The sequence below is a fragment of the Nuphar pumila genome, chromosome 1 (genome assembly GCF_984573655.1).
Source record: "Nuphar pumila chromosome 1, dmNupPumi1.hap1.1, whole genome shotgun sequence".
Taxonomy (NCBI): domain Eukaryota; kingdom Viridiplantae; phylum Streptophyta; class Magnoliopsida; order Nymphaeales; family Nymphaeaceae; genus Nuphar; species Nuphar pumila.
In genome coordinates this window covers 29730369-29756034 of record NC_143249.1, presented here as the reverse complement: position 1 = coordinate 29756034, position 25666 = coordinate 29730369, and the positions used below count along the sequence as shown (strand labels likewise).

Genomic DNA, 25666 nt, shown 5'->3' with positions numbered 1-25666 from the left:
TACACCATACCCGATTATGTATGCTTAAAGGCTAACCAGCACCAACCTGAACCCAAATCGTTTAATCAAAATAAAGCCCAAGATGGCATACCCAAATAATTGTTTTGCCAATGATGGATTTCGGGCCGGGTGTAACTCCATTTCAGCCCGTATCGGGTTCAATATTGCCGGGGCTCAGTATTTGGTAACTGCCACCTCATCCCGGTGGGAAGTGAAATGTGGAACGGTTTTTCGCGCTGAGCATTCTCCACTTTTCGTTCGGCTATTTTCAAACATGGCCTTGATAGAATTAAGAGAAATGTTGAGGAGATTTGGGAAGAAAATAAACCTACTGGTACAGGTGTTTGCATGATGCTCGTATCTGTTTCTCAAGATGAATTTCTTGTCAACGTGAAAGCCAGTTTCATCAGTGCGTCATGATGTCCGACTCCACGGAGTGAAAGGTCTTGGTTGGCGTTTTTTCTTCCGCTCACCGCCAGCAAGAGCACTGAACAATATCCCCAAAAGGGGGAAATTTTCGGGGAATCGGGGAAATTCTGGGGTTTTGATCCAGGAGGGACGATGCAGGCGGCACGTGCGGGAGCTCGTCTTCTCCGGCCTGCATGGAGCCTCGCATGTGGCAGGGGAACAACCCTGTCTCGGGGCCCTGTGACGGGCGCTAGGGTCTTCTCCGGAGCGGCGTACGCTTCTCCGTCGACGTTCCTGGACAAGGCGGAGGTCGTGGATCGAGTCACGGGCATCCTCAGATCGAGCCCCCTCGTCGATCCCGTGAAGGCATGCGATCTTCTCTCTCTCTCTCTCTCTCTCTCGTCGTTGGAAACGCTAATTTTCTCTAGTTGAGTCGGTTGCATGTCTTTGTGTTCGTTTTCATGGTCAAATGTGAAATTTCTTCCTTTCTTTTTATTTTTATATGTTCGTCTTGCGATTTGATCGATGCTTTTCCGGCTTCACTCTTTTTGCAATTAGAGAAATTCTGTTAAAAAAATCATTAGCATTATTGCGGATTAAGGTGATGAAGAAGCCTAGCTGATTGTGCTGTCTAACCCCAGAAAAAATTTCCTTTTTTTATGTGTTTAATTGGAGAGAATGCATGAAAATTCGTTAGGATTTTTGTGGATTCAAGGGATCAAGAAACCTGATTGATTTGTTAAGGAACTCTGGAAGAATGTGTTCCTTTTTCTCTTGACATCGAGGAGGATGCGAGGAACGGAATCAGGTGAAATGTGAATCGTCTAAGACTCTAAGTTGCAATTTTTTGTTGATGCCGAAGGATGGGATTCTTGCTTGCGGTGCAACTCATAGAGTTGTTGGGGATGATTTGCCTGTTTCGTTTCCTTTGACATCCTTCACCACATGGAATGTGTATTTGGTTTAGAGGTCAGGTTACATTTGTCACCACATGGAATGTGTATTTGGTTTAGAGGTCAGGTTACATTTGTGAATAGCAACGAATTGGGAGTCTCCATATGCACAATTTTGACCTGGTAGAAGATCTTAATTGCATAGATAGTATGTTAGATAAAGTGCTGATTGTATGTTCTATCAGTTTTAAAACAATGTGAATAAATTGAGCTTCTCTTAGGAGGTTTTTGGAGTATCGGTGGTAGCACATGTTTTGATAGGGACGTTGATGCCTCTGTTCATGGAGCTGTTAAAACTGTAATCTCATAGTTAATCTCATATGTGAGATACCAATATCTTATGTAATCTTATATTTCTAGTTTAGTTAGGATCAGTGTTGTGAAAAGCGTTGAGGCGTAGCGAGGCGCTCCACCAAAAACCGAGGCGAGGCGTAAAGCGGAAGCCTCAAATTTTTTTTGTTGAAAACTTTAAAAAAATTATAAAAAAATATCTAAAAATACAAATAAATAAAGAAATGCTTTATTGATGAAATAACAACCAATAAGAAATAGAAAATCCCCAATAAGTACTAAAAAATATGAGATTAACATATAAAAGTAACTAAAAACTGATTATATAATTGGAAAATATATGAGATTAACCAAAAAAAGTTAAAATATACTAAGAAACTTATTACATAACTGAAATAACTGGAAAATATATGCGATTAACCTACAAAAGTTAAAATATATGAGATTATTCTAAAAAATATGAGATTAACATATAAAAGTAACTAAAAAAATGATTACATAACTGGAAAATATATGAGATTAACCAATAAAATAAAAAATATACTAAGAAACCGTTTACATAACTGGAAAATCTATGAGATTAACCAACAAAAGTTAAAATATATGAGATTATTCTAAAAAATATGAGATTACCATATAAAAGTAACTAAAAAACTGATTACATAACTGGAAAATATATGAGATTAACCAACAAAATACTTTTTGATTATGTCTCAGAAGTCTTGTTGTAAAAAAAAAATATTTTTTTTGCACCTCAGGCTTGCGCCTTGAGGCACAAAGGGCCGCGCCTCAAGGCGAGGTGCACCTTTTGTGCCTCAAGGCACGCTTTTGATAACACTGGTTAGGATTAGGTTAGTTAGCTTTTTACCTTTTTTATTTTTAGTTTTTCTGTTTTGGACATGTAATAGGCTTTATGCCTTTTGACTAAGTCAAAAAGCATTAGGGAGTCGTTGGGCTCCCAACGGCTCTAATTTAAATTAGAGCCGTTGGGAGCCCAACGACTCCCTCTTTCTCTCCTTTTCAGCCCTATAAATATGGGGCCTCACTACTTAGTTGTTATGTATTTTTTGGTGTGGATTTTATCCCACTTAAATGAAATTCATTACTTTTTATTTGTGCATTCTCTTTTGGGTGTTTTTGGATGAACCTTAGTGGTTCTTGAGTGAATGTTTTGTGTATGAACCTTTATGGTTCTTAAGAGAGATTATTTGTGATGAATCATTTGACGATTCAGTTGTGAGTTCCATCTTCTTACATGGTATCAGAGCCGTTGATTGAAGCGATCAAACTAAGTTCTTTCGATGCATTGGGAAGCGTGCCACTCGAGTTTTTTTAAAGGAAGTGACGTTCCTTGAAGTTGTGATCGTGTGAAGGCTTGAAAGCTTGAAGGAACACTTATACTCACCGTTTGTGGTAGACTATCATTTTTATCTTTTTTTTTTTTTGCATTTTCTCTCTTTCTTCTTCCCTTTATCTCCTCTTTCCCAAAATTGTAAAATGGATGACAATGATAATGTCACCATTAAGCCCATCAAACTCAACGATTCTAACTATGTTACATGGGCTTCAATCATGAAGCATCTTATATGGGAAAAAAGATTATGGGGATTAGTGGATGGGGCTCATATGGAATAGAAAGGATTAAGGCTATCTCCACTTATGAAAAAAAGTGGGAGGAGTGGAGAATGGGACATGCCAAGATCATGTCTTGGCTCATTACAAACGTTGACATAAAGAAATGCTCAAGTCTTGCAAAATTTGAGCATGCAAATGATGCGTTGGATTATCTTAAGTGAATGTATTCTCTTAAAGATATTGCACATGTGTGCAATCTACAAATCAAAGTAAAAAATATGGTTCAAGGAAACAAGAGCATTAGGGAGTACTACAATGGCTTGTTGGAATTGTGGGAAGAGTTAGCTCTTCTTGAACCAAAGTGGCATTGTCCACAAGATATTGAACTCCGCCAAAATCAAATCAATGCGGAGCATTTCTTTCATTTTATTAGTGGATTAAGATCGAAATTTGAATCCACTAAGTCTATTCTTCTCCATCGTGGAAAGGTGTCTTCAATAGAAGACACAATAGAAGAATTAAGTATGGAAGAAAATATACTTAAGAGTAGAATCACCAAGTGTGATGACGACTCAGTTCTAGTCGTCTCAAAACCAGGAAACTATGTTAGAGCTTACAAACCCCCTAACTATGGAAGGGAAAATGATGAAAAACGAGGCAATGATTTTAAAAAAAGAAAAATCATTTGTTATTATTGTCGTGAACTTGGACATGTGAAAACTCACTATCCAAAATTGAAGAGACATTATGAGAAAAAGGTTGCCTCCTCGGGCCACCATAAGAATCAAGCGAATCTTTCATTGGAAATATGTCTCTAGCACAATTGATGGAAGCACTTCAACCTCTACTCAAGGGAGTATCTTCATCTACAGGAGCTGCAGTTTCTTCAGTTAGTACCTCCGATCCAGGTAAATTTCTATGGCTTCTTGATTCAGGTGCTTCATTTCATATGACCCCAAACATTAATATGCTATCTGAATGTCATAACTCAAATGGGTCTTAAGTTTTTACTGCTGATAGAACATCACTAGAAATCAAAGCAATAGAAAATTTTGAAAATGTTTCTCAAAACTTAAAAGGTTTTTACATTCTGCAAACTAGGTATATTCCAAAATTAAATCTCAATCTCTTGTCTGTCTCCCAATTAACTGATCATGGATATAACATTTCCTTCTCCTCTCGTGATTGTCGAGTACAGGATCACCAGTCAGTGAAGCTGATTGGGGAAGGCCATAGAGAAGAAGGCCTATACTACATGGATTTTTTGGAACGTCCCAAGAATACGTTATGTTGTAATGTTTAGAAAAAGGACTTGGATCTATGGCACAAGAGACTTGGTCATCCTAGCATATCCACGATTCATTTTTTTTCAAATATGATTTTTTTTGTAATTCTGAAACATTTGAATGTGAAAAATGTATTCTTGAAAAAATGAAGAAACTACCCTTTCAAGAAAGAAATTTTGTCTCTTCTCGACCTCTTGAGTTAGTACATTCAGATGTATGAGGTCCTGCACCTGTCATATTAGAAGGAGGTTTTTCGTATTATGTCATTTTTGTAGATGACTTTACAAGGCATACTTGGATTTATTTTCTCAAACATAAGTCTGAAGTATTTTTTCATTTTCAAATATTTTCTGGTCAAAAACCAATTTAACAATGACATCTCTATTTTTCGCACTGATTCGGGGAGAGAGTATTTATCAAAAGAATTTAATGATTATTTGAATTTACATGGTATTACACATCAAAGATCATGTCCATATACTCTACACCAAAATGGTTTAGCAGAAAGAAAATATAGGCATATTATAGAAACAACAAGAACTCTACTCATTACTCATCAAGTACCCAAAAATTTTTGGGCCGAGGCTACTGTAACTGCAGTCTATTTCATTAACAGAATGCCATCATCTTTGTTAAACAATATATCACCCGTTGAAAAACTTTTCAAACAAATTTCAGATTATTCAAGGTTAAGGGTATTTGGTTGCAAATGTTTTGTTTTGTCTAACAAAAATGATAAACTCTCCACTCGTGCCATTCCATGTGTGTTTCTTGGTTATGCTAACAATAAAAAAGATTATAGATGCCTTGATCTCATGATTAGAAAGTTATATGTGTCACAAAATGTATCCTTCCTAGAAAATGAAGGTTTTTTTGAAGTTAAAATTTTTAGAGAAATTGATGAATACTCTTTTTTATTGGACTTAGTTCCTAAGATTAATGAGGAAGAAATTGATCAAGAAGATCAAAATGATATAATAAGCACTAAATCATTTCATATAGACTGCATTTAATACTTCAGACGAGGTAATTTAGAACCACCTTGAGCTCTAGAAAAATATACTAAAGCACAAGATCAAATAGAAACTAGAAGATCATCTAGGGTGTCGAAAGTGCCCAAAAAATTTGTATCCTATGAGTCTTTTTCACCAAAGTATCAAGTATATATTGCTTTATTACATTCCTATATAGAACCTTCTAATTATGATACAACAAAAGAACACTCAGAATGGGTCAAAGCCATGTCAGTAGAGTTAAATGCCTTAGAAAATGCAAATACATGAACTATCCAAGATATTCTACCTGAAAAGAAGCCCATAGGGTGCCGATGGGTATACAAAGAGAAAACCAAGAGTGATGACACTCTTGAAAGATTTAAAGCCCGACTAGTTGCTAAAGGCTATTCTCAAGAATATAGAATAGACTATGAAGAGACCTTTGCACCAATCGCTAGAATGACCACTGTAAGAACCTAAATAGCTCTTGCCTCTGTAAAGAAATGACATATTTTTCAGATGGATGTCAAGAATGTTTTCCTCAATGGTAGCCTAGCCGAAGAAGTATATATAGAACCACCACCTGGCATTAAGATTCCTCAAAGAAAAGCCCTTTGTTTATATAAGGCCTTGTATGGCCTTAAGCAAGCCCCAAAGGCTTGGTATGATAAATTCAGTCAAGTTATGATTGATTTTGGTTTTCAATTTTGCCTTATTGACACAACTTTGTTTATTAAGAAATCTAATGCAAGTATTATTATTCTTCTTCTCTACGTGGACGACATGATCATCACAAGAAGTGATAATAAACAGGGAATTGCCAATATCAAAAAATTTCTTAAAAACAACTTTGAAATGAGTGATTTAGGGTTTTTAAAAAATTTTCTCGGTATCGAAGTAGCTTATTCTCCTAGAGGTTATTTACTAACTCAATCTAAATTTGCTCTTAATATTATTGACAGGTTAGGAATCACAGATGAAAAACATGTTGATACTCCTGAAGTTGTAAATACCAAAATGAAGATTGACGAATCCCTCGAGAACCCAACACCTTAATGACAACTTGTTGGGGCATTATCTTATCTTTCCATCACAAGACCTAATATTGCACATGTTGTTCACACAACAAGTCAATTCCAGCACGCTCCTACTATTGTTCATATGTGAGCTGTGTTACGCATTGTTAGATATCTTAAAACTTTCATCTTTAGAGAATTTTTTTTGTCTGCTTCTTCCATTACAATTAACTGCTTATACTGATGCGGATTGGGGAGGTGATCCCAACGATCGACACTCAACTACTGGTCTTTGTGTGTTTTTAGGAGAATCATTGATCTCTTAAAGGTGCAAGAAGCAACAAAAGATCTCTCTTTCATCAACTGAAGCTGAGTACAGAACCATGACTACAACCACCATGGAAGTAGTATGGTTAAGGAGATTACTTCAAGATATGGGTGTTATGAGTACGGGACCATCACAACTGTACTGTGACAATAAAAGTTCTATCTACATTGCTAGCAATCAGACATTCCACGAAAGAACGAAGCATATTGAGATGAATTGTCACTATGTACGAGAAGAATTTCTACACAGTACCATTAATCTTCTATATGTCTCCTCAGAATATCAGCTGACAGATTTCTTTACTAAACCTCTCGTTGCTCCCCAGTTTTATTTTCTCTTAGACAAAGTTTCGGTTGTTCAACCATAAGTTTGAGGGAGAGTGTTAAAATTATAATCTCATAGTTAATCTCATATGTGAGATACCACCATCTTATGTAATCTTATATTTCTAGTTTAGTTAGGAACTTAGGATTAGGTTAGTTAGCTTTTTACCTTTTTTATTTTTAGTTTTTCTGTTTTGGACATGTAATAGGCTTTATGCCTTTTGACTAAGTCAAAAAGCATAAAGCATTAGGGAGTCCCTCTTTCTCTCCTTTTCAACCCTATAAATATGGGGCCTCACTACTTAATTGTTATGTATTTTTTGGTGTGGATTTTATCTCATTAAATGAAATTCATTACTTACTTTTTATTTGTGCATTCTCTTTTGGGTGTTTTTGGATGAACCTTAGTGGTTCTTGAGTGAATGCTTTGTGTATGAACCTTTATGGTTCTTTAGAGAGATTATTCGTGACGAATCATTTGACGATTCGGTTGTGAGTTCTATCTTCTTACAGGAGCTACAATAGGTCCACACCTGATTTACAAGTGTAATCCTCAATCTTGTTGATGCGTGGTTGGGACTAGGTATGCTTGGTTTAGGTCAAAAGTCAAAATCGTGTAGGCAGGGTTCGATAGAAAATTCAAAACTCTTAATTGGCGCTACAGAAAAATCTCAAAATTTGAGGGATTAATCTAGACACCTAGGACTACCTTCTGTTAAATTTTCAGGTCCATAGGGTTAATATTCAGGGAGATATGACTAGGACAAGAGACAAGTTTTTAGGGTTTTAGCTGGACAAACAGGGTTTTGGATTCGGTAGACCCGAATTGAAAAATAGAGTTCTCTTTACGAAGAGCTCTATAAATCTTGAAATTTCGGGGGCTGAAACTAGATATCCTAAGGTGTGTTAAGTCCAAATTTCAGACTCACTCCTTACGGATTGGGTTGGGTAATTTTTCGAAGTCTGACAAAATTCAGGGTTCGTTAGAATTCTGGTTTGGGCAAATTAGGGTTAGGTGGACTCTAACTTGGAAATGGGCTAAGGGAAAGGATTGGACGACTTACTGAGCTTAGGCTAAGTAGGGCAGGCTTTGCTATAGTGGTTGGGTCAACTGGGGAAGGTCAAGGGATTCACGGATTGGCTGGGGAAGGTCGAGATCACCGGGAGATTGAGTTGATCTAGCCGGATCAAGAAGGGCCTTGGCAGCCGCCTTGGTCCACTTGGGTGAGTTGGTCCACAAGGGATCAGCACACCAAGGTGAGAGGGACTAGCCCTAAAGAGAGAGACGAGTTAGGGGGTAGGGACTCACTAGAAGAAAGAGAGAATCGAGCCAAGAGAGAGGGACTCGAGAGAGAGAGAGAGAGAGAGAGAGAGAGAGAGAGAGAGAGAGAGAGAGAGAGAGAGAGAGAGAGAGAGAGAGAGAGCAATTCTAAATTCATTTCCTTCCTTAAGCTAAGGGTGGGCTCATAAAGCCTACACAAGTTACAATATGAAATTAATAGAGAAACCCTAATTTTAGATAAAGCCTTGGCCAAGGTTGCCAGGCTAGGAATCGGAAGCAGTAAACGATATGGGAAGTGGAAGCAAAAAGCGATGTATTTTAAAATATATATGAAGCGGAAAGCGAGGAATAAAAAAACAATATAAGAATTGAATGAGAATCGAAATGAAACACAAATAAAAACTAAAATAAAAGTGACTATTCTTAAATTTCATGATTTTTTATCGTAAAATTTAATTTTTTTAACAAAATCTAAAAATGATGATTGCCAATTTAGAGAAAACACATGAAATTGAGTGTGAAGCATGAGAGGAAATACATAAAAAACATGAAAAGTGGAGTGAGAAAACATATAAGAAGAATAGATGAAGTGCATGAAAAGCATAGGAGAAGCGTGAGAGAATCGAGATTCCCATCAAGTTTCGGAAGCGAGGATTATTGCGCTTCCGAGGCGAGTTTCCCGGTAGCGAGCTTCTCACTTATCTAAGAAGCTTCTGGTAACTCTAGCCTTGGCTATCTTTGGTTAAGCCTACTTGGACCACCCAAAAATAGGGTCTTCTTCTCCAAAAATAGGTTTCTCACTTGGACTTCCATGTTCTACTTTTAGAGAGACTTCAAGACCCCTTACTCGATTTTACTGGAGCCCAAAAATAGGCTGGAACGCCAAGGAGGTGGGTCCCTCTGATCTCCCTTGCCCTATTTCTAGATGAGGTGGGTCCCACAAGCTTCAACATTTGGAAGATTGGATCTGCATCACCCTCTCCCCCTTGAGAATTGCCTAGTCCACTAGGAAAGGGTCCTTCCTTATAGCTACTCTCCTGCGCTTCCTTGATTCTTGCTTCTTTCATTTGTCGGGATAGAGCATCGACGACGTGATTCTCAGGGCCTTTCTTGTACTAGAGCTCGAAGTCATACCCCATCATTTTGGCGACCCACTTCTGCTGCATCGAGTTCGAAATGCGTTGCTCCGTGAGGTACTTAAGGCCTCTATGGTTTGTGCGGACCATGAATTGCCTTCTGAGAAGAAAGGACCTCCATTTTTTAAGTGCCATTATGATGACAAACATCTCCTTCTCGTATGTTGATAGAGCCTTGGCACGATTGGTGAGACTCTTGCTTATGAACTCTAACGGGTGGCCTTCTTGCATTAAGACGACTCCAATCTTGATATCACACACATCGGTTTCCATGATGAATACTTTGAAAAACTCGGGCAGGGCGAGTACGAGGCCTCACACATGACTTGCTTGAGTTTCTCAAAAGCGAGATCGGCTCCTTCTGACCAAGCGAAGGTGTTTTTCTTCAACATTGTTGTTAAGGGGGAATCAATGACTCCATAGTTTCTCACAAATCTTTTATAGTAACCGGTGAGTTCGAGAAACTCTAATGGGTGGCCTTCTTGCATTAAGATGACTCCAATCTTGATGTCACACACATCGGTTTCCATGACAAATATTTTGGAAAACTCGGGCAGGGCGAGTGCGGGGCCTCACACATGACTTGCTTGAGTTTCTCAAAAGCGAGCTCGGCTCCTTCCAACCAAGCGAAGGTGTTTTTCTTCAACATTGTTGTTAAGGGTGAAGCAATACTCCATAGTTCCACATGAATCTTTTATAGTACCAAGTGAATCCGAAAAACCCTTTCAAGACATTGATGGAGGCAGGCTTAGGCTAAGAGAGCATGGCCTCGATTTTTTTGACATTTGCGCTAACGCCTTACTCATCTACTATATGCGGGAGTGTTCGAAGCTACACCTGGATCTTTTGGCCACAAACTGATGGTCCTTTAGGGTACAAAGGACAACCCTAACATGTTTAAGATGGTCTTTCCATGTTTGGCTATAGCTTAGAATATTGTCAAAGAATATGAGGACAAACTTTCTAATCATTGGCCAAAATACATCATTCATAACCTTTTGGAAGGTGGTCATGGCATTCATTAACCCAAAGGGCATTACAAGGAACTCAAATTGTCCATCATTAGTTCTAAATGCCGTCTTCAGAATGTTCTCATTCGTCATCTGGATTTGGTGATATTCAGCTCGAAGGTCGATTTTTGTAAATACTCGAGCCCTGTGCGACTCATTCAATAACTCATCAATGGCTGGGATTTGATGTTTATCTTTTATAATTACAACATTGAGAGTTTTGTAGTCAAGACAGAAGCACCATGTGTTGTCATTCTTTCGCACCAACATTACTGACGAAGAGTATGAGCTTGAACTCAGCTGGATCACCTTGCTATCAAGCATTTCTAGGATGAGTCTTTCGATCTCGTCCTTTGGGGAATGTGCGTACCGATAGTCTCTAACACTCATGGGTCCCGCACTCGGAAAGAGGGTGATATGGTGATCTAGGGACCTTTGGGGAGGTAAGGATGTGAGTTATGTGAACACATCTTCGAATTTCGCAAGAACTTCTCGCATCTCAGGGTGGACCTCTTCCACTTCGTTGTCCCTCGTTTGTTCCTTTGCTTGGACTAAGCAAAGCAAGGCTACCTGAGTGGCTCTATAGATTTTGAGTGCCTCCTCCGAGACTATCTCATTACCACCCTCAAGCTCATGAGCCTTGAGGCAGATGACCTTCCTGCCTTTCTCGAAGCTCATTTCCATATTGCTGAAGTTCCACTGGACTCTTCCTAGGGTTCAGAGCCAACTCATCCCTAGTACTACACCGACACTCTTCATTGGCAACACGTAGAGGTCTACCTTGAAATTGGATGCTCCAGAGTCAAGGATCCAAGAAGACATACCTGTAGGAGAGGAAGAAGCTATGGCGGCACCCGAGGTTGATGGTATCTTGAGTAGAGTTTGTAGTGCTTCCGATAGTTGAGCAAGAAAAAAAGATTCCTTCCCTTTGATGGTTTCCTCTTTCTTTTGAGTAGCTTCTTCAACGGAAGCAACCTTATTTTTAGGTGCTTCATTCAACTTAGGGCAATTAGGTCTTATATGACCCGGTTCTTGACAATGATGGCAAATGGCTTTTCTATAGTTGCCATTGTAATTATTTTGCCTTCCAAAATGTGGAGGTTTGTAAGCTTTCATATGGTTGCCGGGTTTTGATACCGCCAAGACATCATCTCCTCCTTTAATCATGCCAAGACGAGTTTCTTCTTGGCATATTTCGGCTGTGGCATCTTCCAAGGGAAGAGACTTAGATCTATGTAGGAGGGAAGATCTAACTTGTTCATATTCGGGCCTAAGCCCATGTAAAAATTGGAAAAAGTGCTCTTTTTCCATTTGTTCTCTCCTTAATTCCACATCCACACTAGAAACCCATTTTGGTTCTAGTAAAGATAGTTCATCTCATAGGGGACCAAGAGTGCTAAAGTAATCCCTTACACTCATTTCTCCTTGCTTGATAGTCCGGATTTTTTCTTGAAGAAAGAATTGACGAGCAAGGTCTTTTTGAGTAAACATACCTTTCATAAAGAACCATACTTCATTAGCCATCCGAAACTTGGCAATGTTGGCGCAAATCTTGAGCTCCACATTGTTCATGAACCAAGCAAGAATCTTGGCATGCTTACTTTCCCAATCTTCCACTTTAGATTGGTGATCTTCAATGGCCTTCATGCGGGCATTTCCTTCAAGAGTTTTTTCTTGATCACCATCCATCTTAGTTAGTTGGAGTTGTGGTTCCGGAATGGTGCCCATAACGTATCCCCAAAGTTTTTTACCTTTGAGGTTGTTCTCCATGGCGGCGGCCCACATTATGTAGTTGGATCCATTGAGGTTGAAGGAGAGATCAATCTTTTGTTCTCCTTCCATTATAATCACTCACAAGAGGATAAATGAAGAGAGATACAACAAGAAAGAAAAAAAAATATAGCTACACAACTAGCTATATTAAGAAGAAGAGCATACACAAGGCTCTGATACCATGTAATGAAATATGCGAAAAATCAAAGAGTGCATTCAACACTTACAACATCCACTAATGAACAAACAAAAGGGCTAACACCCAAACCCACAAGAGACAACACAACATAAAAATATAAATGTCTCTTATTGAAAAGAGAGAGAGCTCTCAAGTGTGAAGAATACAAGAGGGGTTCACCCCTATTTATACACAAAAGGAGGAGAGGAGGAGTGGCCTTGTGGCCTTAAAAGAAGAGCCACCTAGGGGCTCCCATGGAGTCGTTGGGAGCCCCCAACGGTCACAAATGTGACCGTTGGGGGCCCCATCGACTCCATGGTGGGGCCCCTTTTAGGTGGGCAAAAATACAAAAAATAAAAAGTAAAAAATAAAAAAAGAATTTACAAAAAAATAAAGAAAAGAAACAAGTACCCCTATCGGGTACTTGTGAAATGACTAAAATACCCCTATCGGGTATTTTAGATAATATATATATATATATATATATATATATATATATATATATATATATATATATGAATTACATGTATTTTAACACCCGTCACTTTTAGTTTTGACTTTAAATACCCATCTACATCTTATGGTCTTATTTCCCTTAGGAAGATATTGGACTTCTCAAGTATGGGCTTTATATAATGCATCTAGTTCTATTTTTATAGCTTCTACCAATTCTTTTATGTCTTTCGCTTCTTTATAGTTAGATGGTTTATGATATGAATGAATTGCTAAAAGACATGTCTTATAGTTTGGAGAGAAGGATTCATAGGAGACAAACCTATTTGGAGGCCTATGTATTCGTTCAGATCTTCTAACACTAGATTCTTCAATATTTGTTGGTTGACTATACTTTTCAAAAAAATATGGATGCTCCCCGTTATATCGTCTAGAATATTGTATAAGATCATGAGTTAGTTCTCTTTCTTTACTTGGTCCATTATTTGACTCAACATTATCACTATCATCATTATCAATAATTTCATTATTGAACTTATGTAACAAATCAAACTAGAAGGCATACTTAGATTCTTCCTTAGGTTTTTAAAGATCAAATCCATTTTCATTTTCAAGAAATGTTACATTTCTAGAGACAAAGTTTATCATTTTTGAGATCATAGCATCGATAGCCTTTTTTATTTTTGGCATATCCAAGAAAAATACATTTCATAGCTTTAGGAGAGAGTTTGTTATATTTTTTAAGACGCATAAAATATTTACATACGAAGACCATCAATCTTTCTAAATTGGGAGAAATTTTAAAGAGTTTTTCAATTGGAGTTTTGTTTTCCAAAGTTTGAGAAGGCATCCTTTTTATTAAATAAACCGCAGTGACAGCGGCTTCGGCCCAATTTTTTTTGGAATTTCTTTTGAAATTAGTAGAGTCCTAATAGTTTTAATAATACGACGAAGTTTTCTTTCGGAAATACCATTTTGTTGGGAGGTCTTAGGACAAGATTTGTGGTGTAAAATACCGTGAGTTTTTATATAGGATTGAAACTCATTTGAAAGAAACTCTCCCTTTGAGTTAGAGCGAAAGATTTTAATATTTGTTTTAAATTGATTTTTAATAAGATTATGAAAAATTTTAAAACACGAAAAAACTTCGTATTTGAGTTTAAGGAAGTAGATCCAAGTGTGTCTACTAAAATCATCTATGAATGTAACATAATATGAATAACCACCTTTAGACATAATGGGAGGAGGTCTCTATAGTATACATCCGAATGCACTAATTCAAAAATTTTATTAGTTAAAGAAGTTCTAGATTCAAAATGCGTCATTTGCATTTTTTCAAGTATATAATCTTTACATACAAATTTTTTATCCTTACAATTTTTTTTCAAAAATAGAAAAACAGATAATTTGGATATACTTGGATGTCCTAATCTTTTATGCCAAAGATCTAAATTAATTTCTTTGATACGATTGCAAAAAGAGTGTAAACATAAGAAATCTATATAGTAAAGTTCTCCTCTTCTATGACCTTGCCCAATCAGTTTTTCTGACTGGAGATCCTGCACCCAACAAGCCTTAGATGAGAAGAATACTTTACATCCATAATCCGAAATTTGGGATACCGAAAAAAGGTTTAAATCTAATTTTGGAATAACTCTCACATTTGGAACATAATTTTTTTTTGAAATATTATTGAGATTTTCTATACTTTTAATTTTAAAAGAAGTTTCATCGGCGGTTGACACTAATGAAAAATATGAATTAGTGCAATCAGATAATAGAGACTCATTATGAGTCATAAAAATAGGCTTTCGAATCCAAAATCCAAGAAGACTTACCCGAAGGAGAAGAAGATGAGATGGCGGCATCAGATGGAGTGACTTTTAGTATTTGTGATATGACCTCTGCTATTTGGGCAATTGTCAAATCATTGAAGTTGCCCATTTTCTTTGATTCTTGAGGTTCTTCACTTACTGCGGCCATTTTTCTGAGTTTGGGACAATCCGGTCTTACGTGTCCAAGTTTTTTACAATGATGACAAGTAATCTTACCTCCCTTGTATCCTCATTATGTTCTTCTCCATTGAATTTTCTTTTAAAGTGAGGCGGTTTATAAGTTTTTACAAAACTTTCGGATCTTGATATAGTAAGAACATCGTCATTAGACTTATGCATTCCAAGCAGTGTTGTGAAAAGCATTGAGGCGTAGCGAGGCGCTCCACCAAAAACCGAGGCGAGGCGTAAAGCGTAAGCCTCAAATATTTTTTTTGAAAACTTTAAAAAAATCATAAAAAATATCTAAAAATATAAATAAATAAAGAAATGCTTTATTGATGAAATAACAACCAATAAGAAATAGAAAATCTCAAATAAGTACTAAAAAATATGAGATTAACATATAAAAATAACTAAAAACAAAATTAAAATATACTAAGAAACTGATTACATAACTGAAATAACTGGAAAATATATGAGATTAACCTACAAAAGTTAAAATATATGAGATTATTCTAAAAAATATGAGATTAACATATAAAAGTAACTAAAAAATGATTACATAACTGGAAAATATATTAGATTAACCAATAAAAGATAAAATATACTAAGAAACCGATTACATAACTGGAAAATATATGAGATCAACCAAAAAAAGTTAAAATATATGAGATTATTCTAAAAAATATGAGATTAATATATAAAAGTAACTAAAAAACTGATTACATAACTGGAAAATATATGATATTAACCAACAAAAGTTAAAATATACTAAGAAACTGATTACATAACTAAAATAACTGGAAAATATATGAGATTAACCTACAAAAGTTAAAATATATGAGATTATTCTAAAAAATATGAGATTAACATATAAAAGTAACTAAAAAAATGATTACATATTTGGAAAATATATGAGATTAACCAAGAAAAGATAATAACCAAGAAAAGATAAAATATACTAAGAAACTGATTACATAACTGGAAAATATATGAGATTAACCAACAAAAGTTAAAATATATGAGATTATTCTAAAAAATATGAGATTAACATATAAAAGTAACTAAAAAACTGATTACATAACTGAAAAATATATGAGATTAACCAACAAAAGTTAAAATATACTAAGAAATTGATTACATAACTGAAATAACTGGAAAATATAAGAGATTAACCTATAAAAGTTAAAATATATGAGATTATTCTAAAAAGTATGAGATTAACATATAAAAGTAACTAAAAACTGATTACATAACTGGAAAATATATGAGATTAACCAACAAAAGTTAAAATATACTAAGAAACTAATTACATAATTGAAATAACTGGAAAATCTATGAGATTAACCTACAAAAGTTAAAATATATGAGATTAACATATAAAAGTAACTAAAAAACTAATTACATAACTGGAAAATACATGAGATTAACCAACAAAAGTTAAAATATATTAAGAAACTAATTACATAACTGAAATAACTGAAAAATATAAGAGATTAACCAATAAAAGTTAAAATATAGTAATATACTAAGAAACTGATTACATGACTGAAATAACTGGAAAATATATGAGATTAACCTACAAAAATCTTGTTGATCATGTCTCAGAAATCTTGTTGTAAAAAAAAAAAAATGTGCCTCAGGCTTGCGCCTTGAGGCACAGAGGGTCACACCTCAAGGCGAGGCACACCTTTTGCGCCTCAAGGCGCGTTTTTGATAGCACTGATTCCAAGTCTTGTTTTTTCTTGACAAATTTGAGCAAGCGCCTCACTCATAGAAGGGACCGAAGTCCTATGAAGCAAAGATGACCTAACTTGCTCAAATTCCGGTCGGAGACTATATATAAAAGATAAAAAGTTCTCTTTACACTTGTAATTTTCTCATCTCAATTGCCGAACCTTCTCATTTTGGTTCCAACATAGCTAATTCATCCCAAATAGGAAATAAGATACCATAAAAGTCTCTTACTCTTTAATCTCCTTATTTGTTTTTACGTACCTTGTCTTGAAGATAATATAGTCTAGCCATACATTTTTTAATGAATGTGCTCTTTAAAAAGATCCATGCATCACGTGCTTTTTTGAATTTGATGATGTTGGTGGTGAGAACTCTATGCTATTCATGAACCATAAGAGCAGTGTTGTGAAAAGCGTTGAGGCGTAGCGAGGCGCTCCACCAAAATCTGAGGCGAGGCGTAAGCCTTGAGGCGCAAAGCGTAAGCCTAAAAAAAAAATTAACTTAAAAAAACTATAAAAATTATTTAAAATTATAAATAAATAAGAAATGCTTTATTGATGAAGCAACAACCAACACAAAATAAAATAAGAAGTATAGAGTTTGTAATTAACACTGGACTTGCATTCTAGCAATATTTAAGCAAACATCAAATCAGAAGTATGCCTATTATAAGGGTTCTTACTAGATCCACTATATTGCCAAAAACAAACTTATTTATCTGTATGGTTGAAGAAACTGGACCATGACCTTGATTACGTTGTTATCAAGCATCTTTTTCTATCTTTGTTTTTATTTTTTTATACGAAAACATGGTCCAGATTGATCATGGATTCACTTCCACCTGAATCAAACTCCAAAACCTCCATTTCATAAAAAAGGTTAGGCACAATTGAAAGAGGTTGGAAACAATCTTTTTCGGACGCATGTATGGCTGCAGTGCACTTTCTTAAAGAGTAACTCAATAGTTTCTTTTTCTGTTTAATGGTCTACAGCACCGTGATATTGCCCGTAGCAAAACCTCAATATCTGGAATTTGGCTTGGCATTTAAATCACTGAAATATCTCAGTAAGCCAACCGAAAAATCTACACGTGAATGGCAATTGGACATAACAATTTTTGGGTTGAAAAACCATCCGCGCAGCTGGCTCAAATACTCAGTCTTTCCATGCACGTGAATCGCTTGGTCCATACATAGTTGCAAGCATCAAGAGGACCAAATCAATGTTTTTGCATCAGTAATCATTCACACTACATTTCCAACTTTTAAACATTTAAGCTTGTTCTTTTTTTGTCTATGTTGTTGATCAGCACTATCCAAAAGAAAGGTTGTAGTAACAACCAAGGATGAATGGAGGGGGTCGGGGTTACCTGGTGTCTGGCAAGGGTTGCCGGCGTCGCAGCTACTTCCGGCGAGGAGGAGGCGGGGAAGCGAGAGAGTGTGAGAGACGAGAGAGAGGGACTGCAAGAGACGAGAGAGAGAGAGAGGGGCTGCGAGAGACGAGAGGGAGAGAGGGCTACGAGAGAGGAGATTAGGGAAATTAGGGCTCCCGACCCTTATTAGGGTCGGGGGTGAGATGTTATTGTTGGTCAAATGAGGGATTTGACCCTCATTTGACCAACAAAATAAGGCGTGTGCGCCTCACGCTGAGGCGCGCCTCGCCTCAAGGCGCAAGAGGCGTACACCTACATGGGTTTACGCTTTTTAATTGCGCCTGAAGGCACAAAGGCCCTCTCCTTGAGGCGAGGCACGCTTTTTGCGCCTTGAGGCACCTTTTTAACAACACTGCATAAGAGTATTTGAGCGTTGTTAGCCTCTCAATCCTCTAACTTGTTTTGGTATTCTTGTAAAGCCTTCTCCTTTTCTTTTTCTTTTTTAGAGAGAGCTTTGATTTGATCTCCTTCTTTTCTTGTTAACTTTAGTTGGGGTTCATTAGTGGTTTCACTAACAAACCTCCAAAGTTTTTTTACCTTTGATATAGTTTTTCATTGTGGTAGCCCACATCAAATAGTTGCTTTCGTTGAGCTTGTAGGAGATGATGGAGGTGAATTCTCTTTCACCCATGATGAAGAAGACTTGAGTTTGAAGAATAAAGGTTGAAGACCATCGCCACAAAGAAATCAATCCCAAGATGACTTTCAATACTTCAAGAGCCCTAAGCTTTGATACCATGAAATGAAACAAGACGTGCACAATCACAATGCCAACGAAGGGTTACACAAGTGCACACACACAATATGATGACTAAAGATCAATAATGATTTCACAAAAGAGATATAAAATCACAAAGAACACAAAGAAAATAAGAAGCTTTTGTATATCACAAATATGCTTTGAAAAAGCATATGTAAAATTGTTACAAAGTGCTCTATTTATAGAGCTTTTACATGCACCAAAACAAGGAGAGGAGGGAGTCCAACTAGTCATTGGACTGCCTCCAACGGTCAGAAATATGACCGTTGGGAGCAGTCCAACGACTAGTTGGACTGCTTCCCAACTATGTCATATGGGTGCGGGTGCGGGGATTCGGCACTTCCAAAAAACCCGGGTGCAGGGGTGCGGTAGGGGCAAAAATGTGTATATATATATATATATATATATATATATATATATATATATATATATATATATATATATATATATATATATATATATATATATATATATATATATATAAGGGGGTCTGGGGGTTCCCCCGGCGCGGGTCGGGAGTTTGTTTGAAGACTCGTTACCCACGTTCTGCTTGTTGTGTACTTTGAGGCAACGGGACAAAATTGATGAAACGAAAGGATTGGCAATCCCAGCCTGCTGCGTTCTTCTGAATGTCATGATTCAATCATGTCTGAAACTCCCTGGTCTTCACGAAAAAAAATATAAGCACTAGGTTTGATGTGGTTTGTTGGAGAGAGAGTCTTCATGAGGCCTACCACTCCACTGCCATGCCATAGGATTTTTCAAATTTCATTTTATATACAGCTGCACAGATATGACAGCTAAAAGAAATTTATTGGATTTGACATGTGAAAAAGAGAGGTCTACACAAGGCTACAGCTGGATCACCGAGATACTAATAGTTTTTATTCTACACAAGGCTACATCTTGTCAGGAGAACCGTGAATACTAATAGCCAGCAAGGCTACCACCATCATTATCATATAGCTTTGGCCCATAACCAAAAAAAGAAAAAGAAACCATGCTGGTTACATGGTCATATCATTGGTAATAATGGTTGGCAAATCCGTAACTCAAATATGAGAGCAACCAAAGTTGACATATAAATTGGAAAAAGACAAACATTTAGATAAAGACTCAACCAACTCGACTCAGTGAATGATAGAACTAATTAAGTTAATCTTGTATTATCATACCCTACTACTATTTCAAGAATGGAGCCTGCTGATAAAATACGAATAAAACCAGAGACTTAAATCAAAAGCAGGCTGAGTGTTGTTGCAACACACGGTAGCACCACACAATTAATTGGACCGTCCAAGCAAATATCAACAGATAAAAGCAGAGAGAGAGAGAGAGAGAGAGAGAGAGAGAGAGAGAGAGAGAGAGAGAGAGAGAGAGAGAGAGAGAGAGAGAGAGAGAGAGAGAGAGAACAACTTTCCATCACCAACCCTTCTCAACCACTCAACCAGGAATCCACCCGGTTGTTGAGGGCGCGGGACAAGAACTTCATGCAGATGGGTGGGTTGATCTTGGCAAGAGAGAGTATGGAGGCGGGCAGCGTCCATATCCCGTCCCCGCATATCAATCCCGACGCCACTGCCCGCCCGAACGCCTCTGCCTTTGCCTTGTCCGTCCTCTCCCAAACGTACAGTATCAAGCTCCCCACGCACATGTCGATGGTGAAGTAACCCCCGATGTAGAACGGGATGGCCATCGCCATCGGAATCGGCACGAACTTGGACCACCTCTCGGGGAGGATCCTGTACTTGAGCAGGTCGATGACGACGGCCAGGGCGAAGAAGCTGCTGCAGAGTTGAAGCAGTGATTGGGCAACGCCGAGAAGCCCTCCACCCCCAGTATGGAGATGTTCCTGTAGAGCGTCGCGTAGGGCGCCTGGTACTCGCTATTGGGATTGCCCACTTTGAAGGCCTTGTGGAAGAGCCAGAACACGCTCGGCCCAATCATGCAGCCCATGGCCGTCCCCACCACTTGGCTTACGAACATGGACCGAAAGCTACATCTCGTCAGGAGAACAATGAATACTAATAGCCAGCAAGGCTACCACCATCATCATCATTTATTATAGAGAGAGAAAATCCTTTACGAAAAAGAAGGATCTGGATGGTTTTGAAAATAGCAGCTGTCAGTAGATTTTTTTTTTTAAAATTCCGCAGCACATTTCACAGGGAAATTTTTTTTTAAAAATAAAAATAAAAAAATGGACCGAAATGATCCTGTGTGCGGTCAACGCACCCAGGATCGGGTTGACTGCACCCGGTGCCGCATCCGCATCGAGTCGCGTCGACGCGGGTGCGGCACCCTGCTAGCCGAATCCGAATCCCTATGACATAGCTTCCCAACAGACAAAAAAAAACAAAAGAAAAATAAAAAGTAAAAAGGACCTAACTAAATTACTATACAGTCCCTAGTGACCGATATTTATAAAAAGACCAAAATGCCCCTGATATATGTATATTTATATGAATATATAAATATACGTATATCAGGTATTTATATATATATATATATATATATATATATATATATATATTTATATACAATATATTTTAACAATGCATTCTTGAGCTGGTTCTGCGGTTGTTCGGGTGCATCCTCCTCATCGCAATCATAGGTGGCACCCCAAGGGTGGGTCCCACAAGCTTCAGCACTTGAAGGATTGGATCTGGAACTGTGTCTTCAAGGATTGGGTCCACATCTCTTGTCTTTTTGGTTCTATAGATTTACGACCTGAAGTAGATCACAACAAAGTTTGGTTTTTGAATGTTTTAGTCAGCACGAGTGCACGACTTGGTATTCTCGACTCCCATATAATAACAAAAGGTGATAGTTGGTGCAGGCCATTTCTGTAGGCCTAAGTCTGATGCCTACTGCTTGGAATGATGAGGGGTTAAAAGGCAAGTCTTGGCTTAGCCTACTGTTTGAGTAACTAAGAGGAGGGAGTTGGTGTGGAGGGAAATTATTTCTTGCCACCCATCAGCCAGAAATGGCCGACCATCCATGAAAATTTAAAAAGTTGCCAGCCAATTTTCTGGCCAAGGAAGGAGGAAGCCGTCACATGGATACAGTTGTCAATACAGGAATACAACCATTTTTATGAAGTTTCTAATATGAGTAATATATAAAGGGATACATAACGGGAGTCAAAATGGAGAAAAACCTTGATGGAGCACTTAGGTTCACATAATACTTTATATGTTGAAAAAGTTGAACAAAAGTTGGATGGTTCAGATACATATCATTCTCAAAATGTCGAGTGTTTGTCAAATTATATTTAATTGGTTAATCAATGGTGAAAATGTAAAAGTATATCCTGTGAATTGTGGAAGCACACTTATATTTGGGCCTTGGTTCCAGCAGCATATTCTTGCCTAAGCAAAACTAGTCAATTAAGCAACAGTTTTGCCTATCCAGACAGGACCAGGCTTCCACAAAACGTAAATCTTTTACTCCTTTACCAAATAGAAGCACACTCCTTTTGCAAGCTCTAGCTTGGGGAAAAAAATGTATGGGAGTTCAGGCTTCTTTTGAAGTAACGTTGTATCCAGGTTTCTACACAGTCACTCCCAAAAGATGTTAATATTAACCCATAGGTTTCATGTCCAGCTATTCATTTGACATTTGACTACATTAATATGCAAATATCAGGAAGCATGCTATGCAGTCCCACAAAGAGGATAACAGTTCAGATTTCTGCTACTTTAATTCAAAGTCACATTTGTGTAAGCATCATTACCGGAAGCTTTAGGTCAATCTGCAAAGGTTGACTAGAATGCAGGAGCCAAAATGCTTCACTAAGTTGTGAAGCTCTAAGGAAACATGACGCCATCCAGCGGTCCATCATGAATTCATCTAGCTGGAATCATCTTTCCACGAAATAGAAGCATGGTTCCCAACATTTGGAACATGTTATTTGTTGTTGTTGTTGTTGTTGTTTACAGAAGTTCCATATAAAAGTATATTTATTTAATTTTTGGAATAGTATGTTATATTGATTTACATAATTTAAGGTGCCGGCTTGCTGTTAGCATTCATGGCATTTTAGCACACATTAACTAGTTGATAAAATGCCTTGACATGTTTTGAAATACCATGGTGGTTCTTGACATTAATTAGGAGCTTTAATTCTTAAGCTACAACCGAAAAAGTACCTTTTTCTTTTCACAAAAAATCAGTAAATCGGCCCTGAGAGTGACCGCTAAGATATGGGTCCAACTATATCATTTAAAATATGTTTTGGGGCAAAAAAGAACTAGAATTTCTTGCATGTACTAAAGCCTCTGGAGTTTGGACAATTACAGAGCCTGTTTACATGTTAATGCTTTCCATTCATTACGGCTTTTTGTTTTTCATCCCTCCACCCCTCACCTCTTCCCTGAAAAAATCCTCCCTCACTCCCTTACGGATTCCTGTTTCCAAATTCCTAAAATCTTAACTTCAATGCTTTCCTTGAAGCTTTCTCACTTTTTTTTTCTCTCTCATTCTTTGGCAACCATGTCATAACCACATGATCATACATTAAAGAAAAAGAGTAATAATCTCATTTTTTTTTTCTTTTCTGTTTTCATTAGGATATGTTCTTCAGTCTGAACATCTGTGTCAGCTCACGTAAACAGACATTTTTGTTTCCTTCCTTTTTCCATTAGGATACGTTCTAGAGCTTATTAATGTTAAAATTATAGAAATTATTTTCAGATTACATAAACTTAGTTGTTTTTCTCTTTTTCTTTTTCTGTTAAGATATGTTCTTGAGTTTCTTGATGTTAAAATTATAAACATTAGTTTCAGTTTACGTAAATATGCATATCCATTAGTCGTCTGAAGTTTCTACCTTGTCAAAAATATCGTTGGTAAGAGTATCATATTCTTGCTAGACCTTTTGAAATGAGATATTAAAAGTATCCTGTCAGTTTCAAATTATCCCCAGGTTGAAGTGCATTGTGATGTCCTCGTTTATCATGACATCATGAGATTAACCTAACATGTGTGCTTGCATGTACGTTTCTGTGAGTTTCATTCTTTTCTTAAGATTTGAGGAAATTCTTTTTCAAGAAAATTAAAAAATTTGCTTATCACTTTCACAAGGTTCACATTCTTGTTGTAGGTTTCAGTGCTACTAAAACTTGATGTGCACCACCAACCCCCCTCCCCCTCTCTTCCCTTATAACACACACACACAGAGAGAGAGAGAGAGAGAGAGAGAGAGAGAGAGAGAGAGAGAGAGAGAGAGAGAGAGTACTTTTACTTACATGATCGCATAATTGCATCTTGGCAAGGCCAAACACTTTCTTTTAAAAAAGCTTGTGTACACATATGGTGGAAACACATGCATCTTAATGATGACCCATGCGACAGCATATTTTCTTGTTTGGAGTGGGTCAAAGCGCTTGTATCTTTCCCATTTGTAGTCCTACCATCTATAATGCACCATTTGTCTACTTCTGCCCCCTGAAAAAAATTTGTTCGTGGCTGTTAGTAGAGCTTGCCAGGATGCTAGCCTCATGTAGTACCTCAAACATGTGCCTTTACATATTGACAAGCAATGTTCACACACTGATAGCATGTGCATGGGAAGGTTGTGGATCAAGCTCTAGATTGTTGGTTTTGGCATGGATGCTATTAAATGCTTTCCGCATAAAAAAATTACATTGATGGGTACAGCTGCTGGATTATACATCGTCCCTTAACTACTAAGCAAGTTCATGAAATCTGAATAGCTCTCTCTTTCTCTCTATGGTAAAAATGAGCTCCATAACATGTAACATTAATGTAGGCCTGATTTCTATACTATATTGAGCCAGCGTTTTTGCTACCTTTGGGATAAAATTTCAAAGAAATGTTTCTCCTTTTTTCCAGAAAGTTTTTTTTTTCCTAGAAGCTTCTTGCAGAGGGGGTTCTGGCATCACGTAGGATTTCCTTCAACAAGAAAGGGTTGCTGCCTCTCAACCTCAGCCTTGACTATGCTCTACCATTAAGCTATTTCTGCCTAGCTTGTTATCTAGAATTTGAACTTCAAGTATTTTAAACTCTTTATGGAGTTTCCTTACAGGTTTCTATTTCTTGTGTCTGAGCAAAGCTGTATATTGTGCTAAGCGCCTGTGATGCCATGATTAATTGCATTTAGTTTAATCAGAGTCTCTTATTTAAAGATCTGAGATTTTAAGAGCCCATTCTATTGTTTCACTCTCACATGCACTAGGCCTGCAACTGGCAATCTTGACTTGATGTCTCTTAAGGAGTCACTGGGAACATGCCAAGTTACAGCTATTTCACCGTCTTAACCTCATCAGATCAATGATTTCAACTACATGCTATAATGTTATGCAGGTGACGCCAGCAGCCAACTTGGAGAAGGATTTGCAGTTGGATATGTTGGACAGCGTGGAAGTTATGATGGCTGTGGAAGAAGAATTTGCTATAGACATACCAAACAGTGAAGCTGACAAGATTTCTACTGTTGCACAACTCATCGACTACATTGCATCCCTTCCACAAGCCAAATAGGGCCACTTCTTTCCAAGTGAACTTTTAGTTTGTCAAGGTGAACTCTTTTTAGTCTGTCCTTTCTGATGCCATTCAACTGTTTGTAATAAATTCTTGGTGGCCATCCAGGAAGAACCATGGCAGTCTTGGGTTTGAATCTCTTCCTATCTGAGGTTAATGAATTCATCCATCCCAGAAAAAAAATTAAGAGGAAAGATGGAAATTTTTTTGATTGCCTAAGGGAATTCTCCAG

The 25666-nt window shown here is 37.3% G+C and overlaps 1 protein-coding gene and 1 pseudogene across 1 annotated transcript; one reads left to right on the top strand and one right to left on the bottom strand.

The window, feature by feature from the left end:
- Nucleotides 1-438: 438 nt before the first annotated feature.
- Nucleotides 439-25666, top strand: LOC149848544 (uncharacterized). The gene is made up of 2 exons (XM_089996026.1): nucleotides 439-774; nucleotides 25258-25666. The coding sequence occupies exons 1-2, from the start codon at nucleotides 562-564 to the stop codon at nucleotides 25432-25434; spliced, it is 390 nt and encodes a 129-aa protein (XP_089852152.1). The 5' UTR covers nucleotides 439-561; the 3' UTR covers nucleotides 25435-25666.
- LOC149848545 (putative metal-nicotianamine transporter YSL14 pseudogene) lies at nucleotides 20366-25038 on the bottom strand (annotated as a pseudogene).